The 16,307-nt window shown below is 46.2% G+C and overlaps 1 protein-coding gene across 1 annotated transcript in view; it reads right to left on the minus strand.

Moving 5' to 3' along the window:
• The window catches only part of LOC139310008 (zinc finger protein 585A-like), a 47,857-nt gene that overhangs the window by 28,808 nt on the left and 2,742 nt on the right, over positions 1 to 16,307 (minus strand). The window contains exons 3-5 of the mRNA XM_070934185.1: positions 14,172 to 15,363; positions 3,313 to 3,382; positions 2,532 to 3,246 (exon numbers count right to left, since the gene is read on the minus strand). Of these exons, the coding sequence (XP_070790286.1) occupies positions 2,532 to 3,246; positions 3,313 to 3,382; positions 14,172 to 15,363 (1,977 nt within the window). The remainder of the gene's footprint in view (positions 1 to 2,531; positions 3,247 to 3,312; positions 3,383 to 14,171; positions 15,364 to 16,307) is intronic.

Genomic DNA, 16,307 nt, shown 5'->3' on the forward strand with positions numbered 1-16,307 from the left:
GTAAAGGTCATAAGTGTGAAAAATGGTCATAAGTCACTTATTTCGGTGCCATTGGAACTGTCACTAAATGAACGGTCACTAAAGCTAATATAGTGGACAACCATTTAGATATGAGCCAGCAATGTGCAGCAGCTGCCAAAAAAGCCAACACAGTTCTAGGCTGCATTAACAGGGATAGAATCAAGATCACGTGAAGTGTTAATACCGCTTTATAATGTCTTGGTAAGGCCACACTTGGAATCCTGCATTCAGTTTTGGTCGCCACGATGTAAAAAAGATATGGAGACACTAGAAAGAGTGCAGAGAAGAGCATCATAGAGGAGTAGGGGACTGGAGGCTAAAAAATAAAGAACAGTTGCTGGAATTGGGTATGTCTATATATGTACAGTATATGTATATGTCGCTGTATGCGTACATACGTCGGGTTGGAAGGTGTGTTGGATACATTTGTCGCCTTATTTGTAAAAATAATAAAGGCAGGAGATAAATAAATACATTTTAATAAAAATATCCAAAGTATAGCAGCTACCATGCCGGCTGGCGACACCCAGGGGGAGGGCCTTCTCTGTGGGAGCCCCTGCCCTTTGGAATGAGCTGCCCCCAGAAATTCGTAAAATCTCTGATCTCCGTGTATTTCGCTGTGCCCTCAAAACCTTGTTGTTCCACCAGGCTGGGCTATCAAGGTAAAGATTTTAATTGGGTTTTTAAAAATGGGATTTTAAATTTGGGGTTTTAAATTGAGCCTATCATTTAATAATTTTAATTATTTTTAAATTTTGTCTGTCTTTGTGCTTTTAATCAGGCTGTACACCGCCCTGAGTCCTTCGGGAGAAGGGCGGTGTAGAAATAAAATAAAATAAAATAAAATAAAATAAAATAAAATAAAATAAAATAAAATAAAATAATAAAATAAAATAAAATAAAATAAAATAAAATAAAATAAAATAAAATAAAATAAAATAATAAAATAAAATAAAATAAAATAAAATAAAATAAATAAATACCGTATCTCCTGTTCTGGTTCTTCAAAATGAGTTTTCTTTTTTTGAGCTTTCCTAGAATGGAACTGTCCTTTTCACCATTTTGTATGCACAACAATTAAGCATCTAAAATCCCAGTGGCAGCTGTCCAAACTCAGGTGTCCCACTCATTGAATTTTGCTTTGCATTAAACGCAACTCAGGTTCAGTCTATAATCTTACTGCAAATCCAGTATCGCCCTATTTGAATTCACACTAATTACCTGTACGGGTAATCCTCGGCTTATGACCGCAACTGAGCGCAGACATTTTATATGGCTAAGTGAGAAATTAGTGAAGTGAGTTTTGTCCCATTCTACGACTTTTCTTGCCGCGTGTGTTAAGTGAATCTCTGCTGTTGCTCAGTAACATGGTTGTTAAGTGAATCTGGCTTTCCCACTGACTTTGCTTGTCAGAAGGTCGCAAGAGGGGATCACGTGACCTCGGGACACCGTAACCGTCATAAATATGTTGTCAAGCATCCGAATGTAAATCAGTTGACCATGGGGATGCCATTAACGGCCATAAGTGTGAAAAAGGGTCAGAGGTCACTTTCCTCAGTGCCGTTGTAACTTTGAATGGCCACTAAACGAACTTAACAAATGTCTCACTTAACAACAGGAATATTGGGCTCAATTGTGATGGAAAGTCGAGAACTATCTGTATTTGTAAAAAAAGAGGCAGAGCTTGTATTCTATAACAGGGGTCTCCAACCTTGGCAACTTTTAAGACTTGTGGACTTCAACTCCCAGAATTCCTGTTGGCCAACTGGCTGAGGAATTCTGGGAGTTGAAGTCCACAAGTCTTAAAGTTGCCAAGGTTGGAGACCCCTGTTCTATAAGGTTGTGGCTGCCATTTTGGCTTTTTTTGATCTCTCCTGCAAAAGCTGCTGAGGAGAACTCCAATTTCGGAGGGTGGGGGATAAAATCTGTGATTTCAGAGTTTCCGACTCAGCACAGCCCAAAGATTGAGGCCTTTGTCAAAAAAAAAAAAAAAAAAAAAAGGCCCAAAAGAAAAGACACAACCAGCAGCCATCTATTTATTACAAAGGAACCACACATAATAATTCATGAAAATCACAATATACTGGGTTTTGGCAAGTGTAATCCAGTTAAATTCATCTCGGGTTTACCGCCAATTTTGCCAAAGCGACCTCCAGACATCCCGCCTCCCCACCATCCGGTCTGGATTGGAGTGGGAAAAATTATGGCTTCTCTCCTAAACTCGATTTTCTTTCTTTTTTTCCCCCCATGCATAATAAAAAAACAGATTACTTTTTCTACCCTCCTCTATTCTGGATTCTAGTTAGGTTTAGAGACATCTGGCTTCGTGGCAGCAAACAAAACTTGGGATTAGTTTTGTCGCCGAGTAGCATCTTGGCCTGCCGGTAAACACACAGCAGGCCTGCCGGTAAATACAACCCAGAACCCACCAGCCTGAGACAACACCGACAGTTATACTTTTAACCCCTCCCCATCTTTGTGGGTCCGTTTGTGGACCACTAAGTGCGCGCTGCAGGTAAAACACCTGCCGCAAATCAGACAGGAGTAAGGTTTCTCCCCCGTGTGGATTCTCTGGTGCTGCATGAGGTGTGCGCTCTGGCTGAAACTTTTCCCACAAGTGCCGCATTTGTAGGGTTTCTCGCCCGTGTGGGTCCGTTCGTGCTTCACCACATCCGAACTGGTGGTGAAGCTTTTCCCACACAGGGAACATTTATAGGGTTTCTCCCCAGTGTGGATCCTTTTGTGCTTCACGAGATCCGAGCTGGAGCGAAAGCTTTTCCCGCAAGCTGGGCATTTGCAGGGTTTCTCGCCCGTGTGCGTCCTCTCGTGCTGGGTGAGGATCATGCTCTGGCTGAAGCACTTCCCGCAGTACGAGCATTTGTAAGGTCTCTCCCCCGTGTGGCTCCGCTGGTGTTTCACGAGACCCGAATTGGAAGCGAAACTCTCCCCGCAGGTGAGGCAGGTGTACGGCTTCTCGCCCGTGTGGGTCCTCTCGTGCTGGATCAGGTTCGAGCTGCGTTTGAAGCTCTTCTCGCAGAGGGAGCAGTTGTAAGGTTTCTCTTCCGTGTGGGTCTTTTTGTGGTTGACAAAGTTGGAGCTGGTTGTGAAACGCTTCCCGCACTCGGGACACTGATAGGGCCGTTCCCCCGTGTGGGTCCTCTGATGGGTCATGAGGTGGGCATTGGAGCAGAAGCTTTTCCCGCAGAGGAAGCACTTGTACGGCTTCTCCGCCGTGTGGAAGCGTTCGTGAACGATCAGGTAGGAGCGTTGATTGAAGCGCTTCTCGCACACGGTGCACTTGTACGGCTTCTCTCCCGTGTGGATCCTCTCGTGTTTCACGAGATCCGAGCTCTGGTGGAAGCTCCTCCCGCAGTCCGCGCACTTGTAAGGCTTCTCCCCTGAGTGGTTTCGCTTTTGATGGCTGATCAGGCTGGAGATGCTACAGAAACTCTTCCCACAATCGGAGCAGATGTAAGACGTCCCTTCGACGGAATGGCCTTCTTCCAGCACAGGGATCATGCTTGGCAGACCCACCGAGCCGTGTTGGATCTCACAGATCGCTTCCACTTTGTGGAAATCCGAAATGTCGGGGGCTGTTTCCAGGAAAGAAACACATGGTTCCAGGAATCCAGGAGCCGTCACATCGACGGTTTCCTCATTGTCGTCCATCTGTCCGCCAGCCGATCGCTTCGTTAAAAAAAGAAAACAAAGGAAGATGAATCAGGCGACGTTCCAAAGAGATTATAACGATGATTCTCGACTTTACGACCACAATCGAGTCCAAAAATCTCTGCGGCTAAGCGAGACGTTCGTTAAATGAGCTTTGCCCCATTTTGCAACCTTTCTTGCCACAGAGGTTAAGTGAATCACTGCCGTTATTTTAGTCACACGGTTGTTAAGTGAACCTGGCTTCCCCATTCAGTTGACTAGATGGCTCAGTGGCTAAGACACTGAACTTGTCCATCAGAAATGTCGGCAGTTTGGCGACATTTCAAATCCCTAGTACAGGTTTCCTGAGTGAGCAGGGGGTTGGACTAGATGACCTTCAAGGTCCCTTCCAACTCTGTTACTGTCTTGTCAGAAGGTGGCAAACAGGTGAATCACATGACCCCGGGGGGGGGGGACACTGCAACCATCATAAACATGACTCAATGGCCAAGTGTCCGAATTTCGATCACATGACCCTGAGGATGCTGCAATGGGTCGTGTGAAAAATGATCATAAGTCGCCTTTTTTTAATGCCACTGTAACTTCGAACGGTCACTAAACGAATGGCTGTAAGTACGAGGACTACCTGTAATCTGTCTGCTTGATCATTGAGAAAGGGCCCGTTGCAGATTCACATTCCTAGTGAGGCAAATGCGGTGTGGGCCCTCAACAGACCTTCTTAGAGGTGCCCTCATGTTGTGGAATTCTCTCCCTTGGGAAGTAGGGATGGCCCATTCTACTGTCACTTTAAGAACTAGCTAAAGCAGGGGTCTCCAACCTTGGCAACTTTAAGGCTTGTGGACTTCAACTCCCAGAGTTCCTCAGCCAGCAAAGCTTTTCTTTGAAGAGGTTTCGCTTCTCATCCAAGAAGCTTCTTCAGCTTTGACTGGATGGGTGGGGAATGGAAGTCAAGAGCTGAAGAAGCTTCTTGGATGAGAAGCGAAATGTCTTCAAAGAAAAACCAGAAAGTTCAGTTGGTACTTTACCTCAGGGGTCTCCAACCTTGACAACTTTAAGGCTTGTGGACTTCAACTCCATGACCTGGATGACTTGAGAAACTCCGTAGACATTTAGCTAAAGTACCGTTTTGTTCCTGCAGGAGGCGGTAGTTGGCCCTTTAACCTAAGGATGATCTCTACAATCCTTTAATAATTGAATGATCAGCGTAACGTGTGAGATGTCGATGAGCTTTTATTTGCATCTCACGGTTAACGTCTTGCGTTTTTCTTGATTGTGCTCGTCCAGAGGCACCCACCAGCTGAGATGTTAATGGAATAACCTTGGGAGCAGGACGATGGGCTGCGGTATTTCTAGACCTTGGCAGCTTTAAGATGCAGGGACTTCGTTCGATTCCAAACCAGCATGAATTCTGGGAGTGGAAGTCCACACATCTTAAAGTTGCCAAGGATGAGAAACACCGACCTAGGCCGGGGCTCTCCAAATTTAGCAATTTTAAGACTTGTGGACTTCAACTCCCAGAATTCCCCAGCCAGCATGAAGCCCACAAGTCTTAAAATTGCCAAGTTTGGAGACCCCTAGCCTAGGCAATGGTTAGACAAGACACCTCTCAACCCATAGAAGAAATGGGAGCATGGAGAGCATCACAGAAGGGCCCCTTCCTAATTCTCTAGAACAGGGGTCTCCAATCTTGACAGCTTTACGACTTGTGGACTTCAATTCCCAGAATTCCTCAGCCAGCATGCGCTGGCTGAGGAATTCTAGGAATTGAAGTCCACCAGTCGTAAAGTTGCCAAGGTTGGAGACCCCTGCTCTAGAAAATAAAGGCAATGGAAGGGACACATGCTTTCAGACTTCCAAGATTCCATAATTGCAACCTTACAATAAAGGCAGTTTTAAGTATTTGTGGTTTTGGGATTCCTGTCTGGATTACTTTGAACGCAGGAACGGCATTCCCCAGGAACCCAAACAGGTCTAGGATGTTTTTATGGAGATTCTCAGTCATCCAGCTCACGGTTATCCCAAAGGGGCTTTTTCAAGAGGCAACTGGACTTCCTTGTTAAACAAGAAAAGTCGCCTCTTGAAAAAAACACCTTTGGGTCTAGAATGTTTTGTTGCCTTACAGAATTTGCCTTCTGGATGCTCATGAAAATATTTACAGACCCCTCGCATCCTGGACATAAACTGTTTCAACTCCTACCCTCAAAACAACGCTATTGAGCACTGCACACCAGAACAACTAGACACAAGAACAGTTTTTTCCCCGAACGCCATCACTCTGCTAAACAAATAATTCCCTCAACACTGTCAAACTATTTACTAAGTCTGCACTACTATTAATCTTCTCATCGTTCCTATCACCCATCTCCTCCCACTTATGACTGCATGACTGTAACTTTCTTGCTGGTATCCTTAAGATTTATATTGATATTGTTTCCTGATTGCTTATTTGTAGCCTATGACTATAATTAAGTATTATACCTTATGATTCTTGATGAACGTATCTTTTCTTTTATGTACACTGAGAGCGTATGCACCAGGGGTGGGTTCTAATTTTTTTTACTACCGGTTCTGTGGGCGTGGCTTATTTTGTGGGTGTGGCTTGGAGGTCATGTGACCAGGCAGGCGTGGCTAGCTGGTCAGTCATTTCTGGAAGGTCCTCGCACTTATGACCAGTCCTCACACTTACGACCCGACTCATTTGTTTGCTTTTAACACTGATCAGCTGTAGGACAGCCCTTTGAAGCCCCGTGGCAAGAATTTAAACAGTTTTTTTCCCTCTAGTCATCAGCTGGGACTCAGGAGGCAGCAATAGATTGGGGGTGGGGCCAAATAAAAGGTAAGAATAATGTGGGGGGGTGGGAGGGCGGGGGGGGAGAACCGGTTCAGTGACGTCATATCGTCACCGCTACCGGCTCGGCCGAATCGGACCGAACCAGGAGGAACCCACCACTGGTATGCACCAAGACAAATTCCTTGTGTGTCCAATCACACTTGGCCAATAAAGAATTCTATTCTATTCTATTCATGATCTGTTTCTAAATTGGTTTTACTTTTTTTAATGTAACCTTACAATAAAGGCAGTTTTAAGTACTTGGGATTTAATATACAGGTCATCTGGAGTCAGACCGCCTCTGCATTTGTTTAGTGACAAATGACACTGAAAAAAAGTGACTTGATGACCGTTTTTCACACTTATGACCGTTGCTGCATCTCCCACGGTCACACAATCAAAATTCAGATGCTTGGCAACTGGTATGTATTTTATGACAGTTGGAGTGACCCGGGGTCATATGATTTAACTTTTGCAACCTTCTGATAAGCGAAGTCAATGGGGAAGCAAGATTCACTTACGTGCCAGTCAGTAAACAACTGCATTTAAACTGTGGCAAGATAGGTCATACAATGAGGCAAAACTCACTTAACAGCCGTCTTGCTTAGGCAACAGAAAACTTGAGCTCAGTGGCGGTCATCAGTCAAGAACTACCTAAATTAAATAAATACATCTTTTTAAAAAATGGTTGTGATCCCCCCCCCCCGAGCCTGATTTGGATCGGGGGCAGGCTCTCAATACAGTTTAATCAATCCATCAATCCTCCTTTTTCTATTGCACGGAATTCCTGTTCAGTCCAAGTCCCAGTTTCTATTATGTGACAAGATGAAATTCAGCCCACATACATACATATTTTGGCGACTCATTTCTTTGATCGCCGTCTGAAAGCGAACAAACGCTTCAGTTGTTTCTATCGTTAGGTTTTTTTTTTCCACCTTCTAGAGCAGAGGTCTTCAAACTCGGCAGCTTTAAGACTTGTGGACTTCAACTCCCAGAATTCTCTTAAAGCTGCCAAGTTTCTCTTAAAGTCTTAAAGCTGCCAAGTTTGAAGACCTCTGCTCTAGAGATCGACTCTCGCTTGGAAAGACACCCAGTGATCCAAATAAAAATCTTAACTTCAGTCCAAAATACCACGTCGGCTATTCAGTTTCTCTACTCCGTGACAGACGGCGGAAGAGAAAGGGAAAGAGGATTATCATTACCCGTGGGTTTATTTCAAATGACTTGAGACTCCAGCAGGAACATTCTAGACGTGTTTTTCCCAAAGCGTTTTCCCTCCTTACGCATTTCTTTGATAATTGCAAAGAGAAGATAAAAGCTCCACTTTAAACTGCACAGCTTGGCAGGAAGAAAAAAAAAAAAAACCCTGTCATTTATGATAAATAAAGCACTGGCAAGCACCCATCCCCAATTAGCTTTTTGCAGTGGTGCCTTTGAGCAGAAATCTTTGATGAAGATAACTTGCAGGCGCCAAGGGTTGCCTCCTCTGTTCTTTTCAAACACTGCACATCTGCACGTTTAACAAGGAGGGTTTGGCTTGCCCTCCCCAAAGTCCATTCTGGCTCTTTTCATTCAAGGTTGAGAAGCCAAACTGAAGTTGAAGCGAGAGCTGGGGGTCCAACCTTGGAACCCCAGTAATGTACCAAAAGGGGCAGAAGTCCCTTCCTTTCGTCCACTGCACCATCAACCCCAGCAAGGTCTTAACAAAACAGGGGAAGGGGGGGAGGGGGTAGAAGAGCTGTCAATCATCCATCTGCCTTTCACTCATTCTCAGGAACATCACAGCCTCCCAGATGAGGTCAGCTCCAACCCTTAGGGCCTTCCAGAAAACCCTCCAAATGTGGTGTGTGGGGAAGCTGGAGATCCCCTGTCATTGGGAGCTTGCCCGTTGGTAATATTTCTAACCCCTCTCCTCTCCTCTCCTTGTTTATTTAACAGGGATAACAGAATAACAGAGTTGGAAGGATCCTTGGAGGTCATCTAGTCCAACCCTCCCACACACACACATCCCGTCCAAGCACGAGACCTTATTATACCATTTCAGACTATGGAGGGAAGAGAGGAGGAGGTCAAGCTATTTTCCAAAGCACCCGAAGGCCAGACAAGGAATAATGGATGGAAACTAAACAAGGAGGGATTCAACCTGGAAATAAGGATAAATTTTCTGACAATCAACCCATCGAAGAGAAACTACTTTCAAAAGTGGGTGATTCATCATTGGAAGCTTTTGAGAAGAGACTGGACTGCCATTTGTCAGAAAGCACTGTTAAGTAACACCAGCTGCCTGCAATTACTGCAAGTTCAAATCTCACCAGGCTCAAGGTTGACTCAGCCTTCCATCCTCTCGAGGTAGGTAAAATGAGGACCTGGATTGTGGGGGCAATAAGCTGACTTTGTATGAAAAAGAACACCGCTTAGGGGGGGCTGAAAGCCCTACTAAGCAGGTATATACAAAAGTATGAAGGCTATTGCTTAAAAGCATTGTAAGCTGCCCCGAGTCTCCGGAGAAGGGTGGCATATAAATCGAATCAATCAATCAATCAATGGTGTAGGGTCTCCTGCTTGGGCGGGGGGTTGGACTAGATGACCTACAAGGTCCCTTCCAACTCTGTTAAATGGCTGTCCAAGATCTCTCCTTAAAAGCCTCCAGTGATGGAGCAGCCACAACTTCCCAAGGCAAGCCCTTCCCACCGGTTGTTTGGTCAGGAAAATTGCTTTTGATTGCTACTGAAATGTATTTCTATGGTTGCTATGGGGGTTTTGCAACAAACAAAACGTTTGCAATGGAATGATTGAATTCCTGGTTTCTATTTTGCATCCCGATCCCGCCCAGAGTTCACTTCGTGAGAGAGATGAGCACCCAGATAAATCTGACAAATCAATGAAATGAAATGAATAAAATAAAATAATAAAATAAAGTAAAATAATAAAATAAAATAAAATAATAAAATAAAATAAAATAAAATAATAAAATAAAATAATAAAATAAAATAAAATAAAATAATAAAAATAAAATATAATAACAGAATAAAATAAAATAATAAAATAATAAAAATAAAATAAAATAATAAAAATAAAATAAAATAAAATAAAATAAACCCCCCCCCCCCAGTTTGCAAAGGTTTGGCTGCAACCCCCACCCACCCTCCTTTTTCTCCATGCTTTGACATCTGTTCTGCTTCTGCGGAGCTCAGATCAGGTTGCAAAAGGAGCTTTTATTTGGAGGGGTTTCCCCTCTTCTCCATTTAAAGGGGGCGGGGGAAAACCCCTCCCATTTCCCCCCCCCTCTTCTTTCCCCAGTTCAGCAGCTGCGCTCCCGCCCCTCCCCTCCCCATCCACCCTCCTGGCTCAGCCCCCCCCCTCCTCCCCAAGCTCCTTTTGTCTGCAAAAATCAGCGTCGGGGAAAAAAAACGGCGGAGCCTCCTCCCCGCTCAACCCCCACCTGCAAGGTGCGTCTTGGAAGCCGCTTCTCCGAAAAGCCGCGGCGATCGCAAATGCCGCCAGGCGGACCAGCCTCCGCCGGAGCGATGGGAAGGGCGCCGGCGGAGGGGTGGGGGGGGGCGGGGATGGGGGGGGAACGAGAGAAGAGGAAGTGGCGAGGAGGGGGAACGTATAAGGGAGAAGGAACAGGAAGTGGCCTTCCCTTTTATCGCCCCCCCGTCGCTCGGGCGTTCGTACGGTCTCTCTAGGAATCGGGGTGGCCTTCCCTTTTATCGCCCCCCGTCGCTCGGGCGTTCGTACGGTCTCTCTAGGAATCGGGGTGGCCTTCCCTTTTATCGCCCCCCGTCGCTCGGGCGTTCGTACGGTCTCTCTAGGAATCGGGGTGGCCTTCCCTTTTATCGCCCCCCCGTCGCTCGGGCGTTCGTACGGTCTCTCTAGGAATCGGGGTGGCCTTCACTTTTATCGCCCCCCTCGCTCGGGCGTTCGTACGGTCTCTCTAGGAACTGGGTGGCCTTCACTTTTATCGCCCCCCCTCGTTCGGGCGTTCGAACGATCTCTCTAGGAATCGGGCTCGACTGTCAGCACCCCCCTCTTTCGGGATCTGGCAGGTCCGAATAACACAGAGCGGCGCCTAACACGTATGTTGGACTCCGACACCCATCGTGCTTATAAGTTATGGGCGTTGGAGTTTGCAACTTGCAAGGGTGCCAGGCTGGGGAAGGCTGGCTTCATGGAGGAGGGCGAATGGATTTTTTTTATTTTATTTATTTTTGAAGGCACCTGGCTGGATTGAATGTTCAGAAGGCTCAGCAGTTTGGAAAGCTGGGATTTGAGTCTTTCGCACCACTTTCTTCAATGTATAATAAACAGAGAATTCGAATGAAGTTAAAAGACTCTGATCTGCCAGCAAGCCTCGAAATAAAGATACAGGAGAAAAAAAACCCTCTTGGTTTGCATTTGACACTTGGACTAAAATTAATTAAGAGCATTTCATTGGCTCCATCAAAAAACAAAACAAAAACACCAGAATCCTCTCAATATAAGGAGAAATCACAATTCAACCCACTATTAAAAAATCCACATGTTAGGAAAGAATTTATATATTTGAGGGCAATTGTCCTTCCCAGACTTCACATGTCCTCAGGGCAACATCCAAATCTGACATTGGCATCCTTCAGTCTCAAAAGACTATGATATCATGCCCTGGAAAGAGGTCCTAAAACAGCATCTAGTATGACTAAAAAGGCCAATTTGAGAGTATTCAATCCAAATATACACATCTAATATATACACCTCACAATCAAAGCTCAGGGCAGGAGCACCTCAATGTGCAAATCTAAATCTCAAACCTGCTTTGTCATAATGTATCTCTAATGGTACATCCCTAACAATGTAGGCTATTTTTAATTTTGTTTAACGGCTTAAATAACTAAGAAGATTAAGGGCCTGGAAACTAAAACATGAAGAACGGTTGCAGGAATTGGGTTTGTGTAGTCTAGTGAAATGAAGGACTAGGGGTGACATGATAAGAGCGTTCCAATACTTGAGGGGCTGCCACAAAGGAGGAGGTCAACTTATTTTCCAAAGACAAGAAACGATGGATGGAAACTAATCAAGGAGAGAAGCAGCCTAGAACTAAGGAGAAATTTCTTAACAAGGAGAAAAATTATCCAGTGGAACAGTTTGCCTCCAGAAATTGTGGGTGCTCTATCACTGGAGGCTTTTAAAAAGAGACTGGGCAGCCACTTGTCTGGAATGGTATATAGAATCTCCTGCTTGGATGGGGGGAAAGGGGGTTGGACTAGAAGACCTCTAAGTTCCCTTCCAACTCTGATATTCTGTCACTGTATGTGGTTGAATGAATAAATTACTCTACTTCCAGCAGCTGCCATTTGTGTTTATTTGTAACTGGGTTGACAAAAATCAGACCAAGAAAATTCGTCTGACAAGAGCATAAGAGAAAATCATGGGGGAAAACCTATCATCGGCCTAATCCTCTGTTTTTTTTTCAACCTTGGCTGCTTGAAGATGTGTAGACTTCAATTTCCAGAATTCCTCAGCCAGCCTTGTTTGCTTGCATCCTGCCGTCACCTGACCACAATTTACAATGTTTTTGTCAAAAAACATCATTTACTTCTGGTTTTCCGCAAAAATGCCCAGTAACAAACAAAGAGTTTGTTTAATGACTGCAAATTCATTTTGTGACTAGGGCAGGGGTGGGCAATTGTGGCTCTTTTACAACCTGTGGACTTCAACTCCCAGAATTCCTGAGACAGCCAAGTTGAAGTCCACAGGCTGTAAAAGAGCCACAATTGCCCACCCCTGGACTAGGGTGATTTGCTGAACAACGACTGCAATAAAGGTCATAAAATTGAATCAAACACATGATGACCCTCTTTATGACCGACACGACTTACAGCCATAATGGGCAGCTTCCATTTGTGGTCCTAGGTCGAGAACTACCTGTACTTAACCCTGTAGTAAGGTTTGAAGGCATCAAGCGTTGTACCTGGTTATCTCAGATTAGTTTGAGAATAAAGGGCATAGACAGTTTAGGGCTCTACGGAGTGGGGATTCTTCGCCATCACATAACAGATGGTAACTGAGGGACTGAACAAGCTCCAGGATTCGATGGTGTGAGAGGAAGAGTGACCCAGGTGACAATGAGGGATGGTGGAGGTCCCATTAATTATTTGCACTTACTTCCAACCAATAGCGATCAACTGGAGAAGATCATCCTGACAAAAGAATGAAATCAGTGGAACAGCTTGCCTTCAGAATTTGTGGATGCTCCATTTGTCCAATTCCATTTGTGGAGGCTTTGGTCAAGAGATAGGACAGCCATTTGTCCCGAATGGTATAATGTGTCCTACTTGAGCACGGGGTTGGACTAGATGCCCTCCAGGATGCCTTCCAATTCTGTTATTCCACCAAATCAGAATACAGAATAACAGAGTTGGAAGGGACCTTGGAGGTCTTCTAGTCCAACCCCCTGCTAGGCAGGAAACCCTACACCACTTCAGACAAATGGTTATTCCGACGTCGTCTTAAAAACTTCCAGTGTTTATCATCCCCTCTTTCCCCCCTCCCTCCAGGGATGGGATTCAGCTGGTTTGGATGGGTTCGGGCGAACCAGATGTTAATTTTAATTTGGTTCACCAAACCGATTGTTGCAAGGACTGGCTGACCCCGCTCCTCCCAGGAGTCTCCATGCAGCCCGTTTTGGATGCCAGGTAAGTGCAGGGCCCGTGTGGAGGCTCGGGGGGGGGGAAGTTCTGGATGTCCGGAAATGGGCCTGTTTCCGGCCTCTGGAGGGCCTCCGGAGCCCTCACAGAGGCTCAAGGAAAGCCTCCAGAACCTGGGGAGGGCAAAAAACAGGCCTACCAGAAATCCAAAATCAGGACTGTTTCTGGCCTCTGGAGGGCCTCCGGAGCTCAGGGGGAGCCATTTTTGCCCTCCCAGAGCCTTGAGGAAAGCCTCCGGAGCCTGGGGAGGGTGAAAAATGGGCCTACTGGAAGTACCAGAAGTCTGAAAACAGGACCATTTCTGGCCTCCAAAGGGCCTCTGGAGCCTGGGGGAGGCCATTTTCACTCTCCCAAAGGCTCAAGGAAAGCCTCCAGAGCCTGGGGAGGGCGAAAAACAGCCTACCAGAAGTCCAAAAATGGGCCCGTTTCCAGCTTCCGGAGACCCGGGGGAGGTTATTTTCGCCCTCCCAGAGGCTCAAGGAATGATTCCGGAGTCTGGGGAGAGCAAAAACGTCTCCCCCCCCCATGGTTCAGGAGGCCGGGTAGGCCACACCCACTATAGCCACGCCCACCCAGAGAATTGGTTGCTAAAATTTCTGAATCCCACCCCTGCCTCCTTCTCCCTGCTCCAGGCCACCAACCCGGAAAGGTTGGTGAAATCTGTCCTAATGGGAAACCTTTTCTTCTTATGCCTTGAGAACCACCTACTCTTCTTCCTTTGAGTCCCAAGAATCACAATCATCTTTGCTAATTAATGACGGCCAGTTTTGGGTAGCCTTTGGGTGTAACCATCGATCGATACATATTTACTATTGACACGCTTCGTTATTGACACCCAACAAGCCCCAAGTCGGACCATCAAGATCCAGGAGTCCTTAAACTGATCCTCTACCTTGAGTAGCTACTACACCACCTCAACCAAATGAGTTTTCTCATGTTTGGTCAGTTTTGACCTCTGCGTGTACCTCTTTCCACAAACTGAGCACCAGTAGGGCTTCTCGCCTGTGTGAGTTCTCAAGTGAAGCGTAAGCCCCGAACTCTGGCTGAAGCTCTTCCCACAGGCCAGACACGCATACGGCCGCTCTCCGGTGTGGGTCCTCTCATGCTTGATAAGGCCTGAGTGGTGCCGGAAGCTCCTCCCACAGACCGAACACTTGTAGGGCTTCTCCCCGGTGTGAGTCCTCTCGTGAGCAATCAGAGTCGAGTTGTGGCTGAAGGAGCGGCCGCACTCCGAGCAGGTGTAGGGTTTCTCTCCGGTATGGGTGATCTCGTGCCTCACCAGATCGGAGCTCCGAAGGAAGGTCTTCCCACAGTCTGAGCACCGGAAGGGTTTGACTCCCGTGTGAGTTTTCTCGTGCAAGATCAGATTGGATCTTTGGCTGAAGCTTTTCCCACAGTTGGCGCAGGTGTAGGGTCTCTCCCCAGTATGGATTCGCTTGTGGAACTGAAAAGCTGAGCTCTTATTGAAGCTCTTCCCACAGGTTGGGCACTGATAGGGCTTCTTTCCCCCTAAAACCTGCTCTTCCAAGATGGAAAGATCTCCTCTTTGCCCGCTGCTCACGGAAGGACCCAATCCCTCCCCAGAGTGGATCCTCTTGTGCTTCATCAGGCTGGAATAGAGAGTAAAGTTTTCCCCACAGGTTAAACACCTGTAAAGCTCCTCACCTCGATCCAGACTTTCCCGCTTCGTAAGAACCAAGTCTTTCCCGCAATCCAAGCATTGCGAAGGCTCATCACCACATTCGGCTGGGCTCAAACCGTGATGGAAGTTTTTCCCGCAGTTCAGACAGCTGCAGGATTGCTCGCCCTTGAGGATACGTTGAAGGTTAGGGAAGAGCACCCTCTGGCCGGGGGTGGCCGCAGAGTCCAAGGTCTTACAACATTTGGTATCGATTAAGACATCTGGACTGCATCCAAGGTTATTCTCCTCCTTCCTGCAGGACTTCAGATTTTCCAAAGTGGACCTTGGTTGCATGCGAATGGAGGGTTTGTCCTCTGGCGAAACAGGGATCTTAACTTTTTGAACCGGGCTGCTCTCACGCTTTCCGTTCCTCCAGGAAATGCTTCTCCCTCTTCCAGGCAGTGCCTGGCGAGCCTCTGCATGCTTTTGAGTTCCCGTGGAAGAAATCTCTCTTTCACAAGATTCCTCACTGTCTCCTAAAAAAAGAGACAAAGATAAATCCATGCCCGGTTCTGGAAAAAAAGGGAGTGAGCAAACCTGTTTTTTTTTCTTCAAAATTCTACAGCCCCATCGGCCCCTCACTGAACTGCCAGTCAGCAGTGAGATGGCCGGCATCTCAATTTAATACATTTCAAACAAACAAACAAACAAACTACATGAATGTTGGGAGGACTGGGAAAACCCCAAACCAGTGGTGAAATCCAGCAGGATCTACGCAGCTCGTGCAAGCCGGTAGGGCCGGTGGTGGGAGGCTCCGCCCACCCGCCGGGATGTCATTACGTCCCATTTTTGACCCTCTGCACATGCACAGAAGGCTCTGCACATGAGCAGAAGAGGCGTGCACGCTCACATTTCCGATCCGGTAGCGAAGGTAAGTGCATCTCAAGACTGCCCCAAACATATATTTTTATACAATGGTTAATCTATAGAACTGACAGCCACAAAACTTTAACTGCCCGCAGTCACTTAAGTGAGATGAATGAATGAATTTATTTTTATTTTATTTTAATTTGATTTATATGCCGCTCTTCTCCGGAGACTCAGGGCGGCTTACAATGTGCTATGAATGAACAAAGGAAAGAAGGTAGGAAGGAAGGAAGGAAGGAAGGAAGGAAGGAAGGAAGGAAGGAAGGAAGGAAGGAAGGAAGGAGTGAGTAGTGGTAGTGGTGATTGTGAAATGTTTTTTTTTTAATGCCACCTTTCCTCCTAAAGCAGAGGCAGTAAAGGCAGTCCTTGACTTAAGACAACAATTGATAGTTGTTAAGTGAAATTTGGGCCATTTTACGACCTTTCTTGCCACAGGTGTTAAGTCAATCACTGCCGTTGTTAAGTTAGTAACACAGTTGCTAAGCGAATCTGGGTTCTCCATTGACTTTACTTGTAAGAAGGTCACTAAAGACAATCCCATGATCCCAGGGCA

This window comes from Pituophis catenifer, unplaced genomic scaffold (genome assembly GCF_029215685.1).
Source record: "Pituophis catenifer annectens isolate HBS135680 unplaced genomic scaffold, rPitCat1.0.hap2 SCAF_2, whole genome shotgun sequence".
Lineage (NCBI taxonomy): Eukaryota > Metazoa > Chordata > Lepidosauria > Squamata > Colubridae > Pituophis > Pituophis catenifer.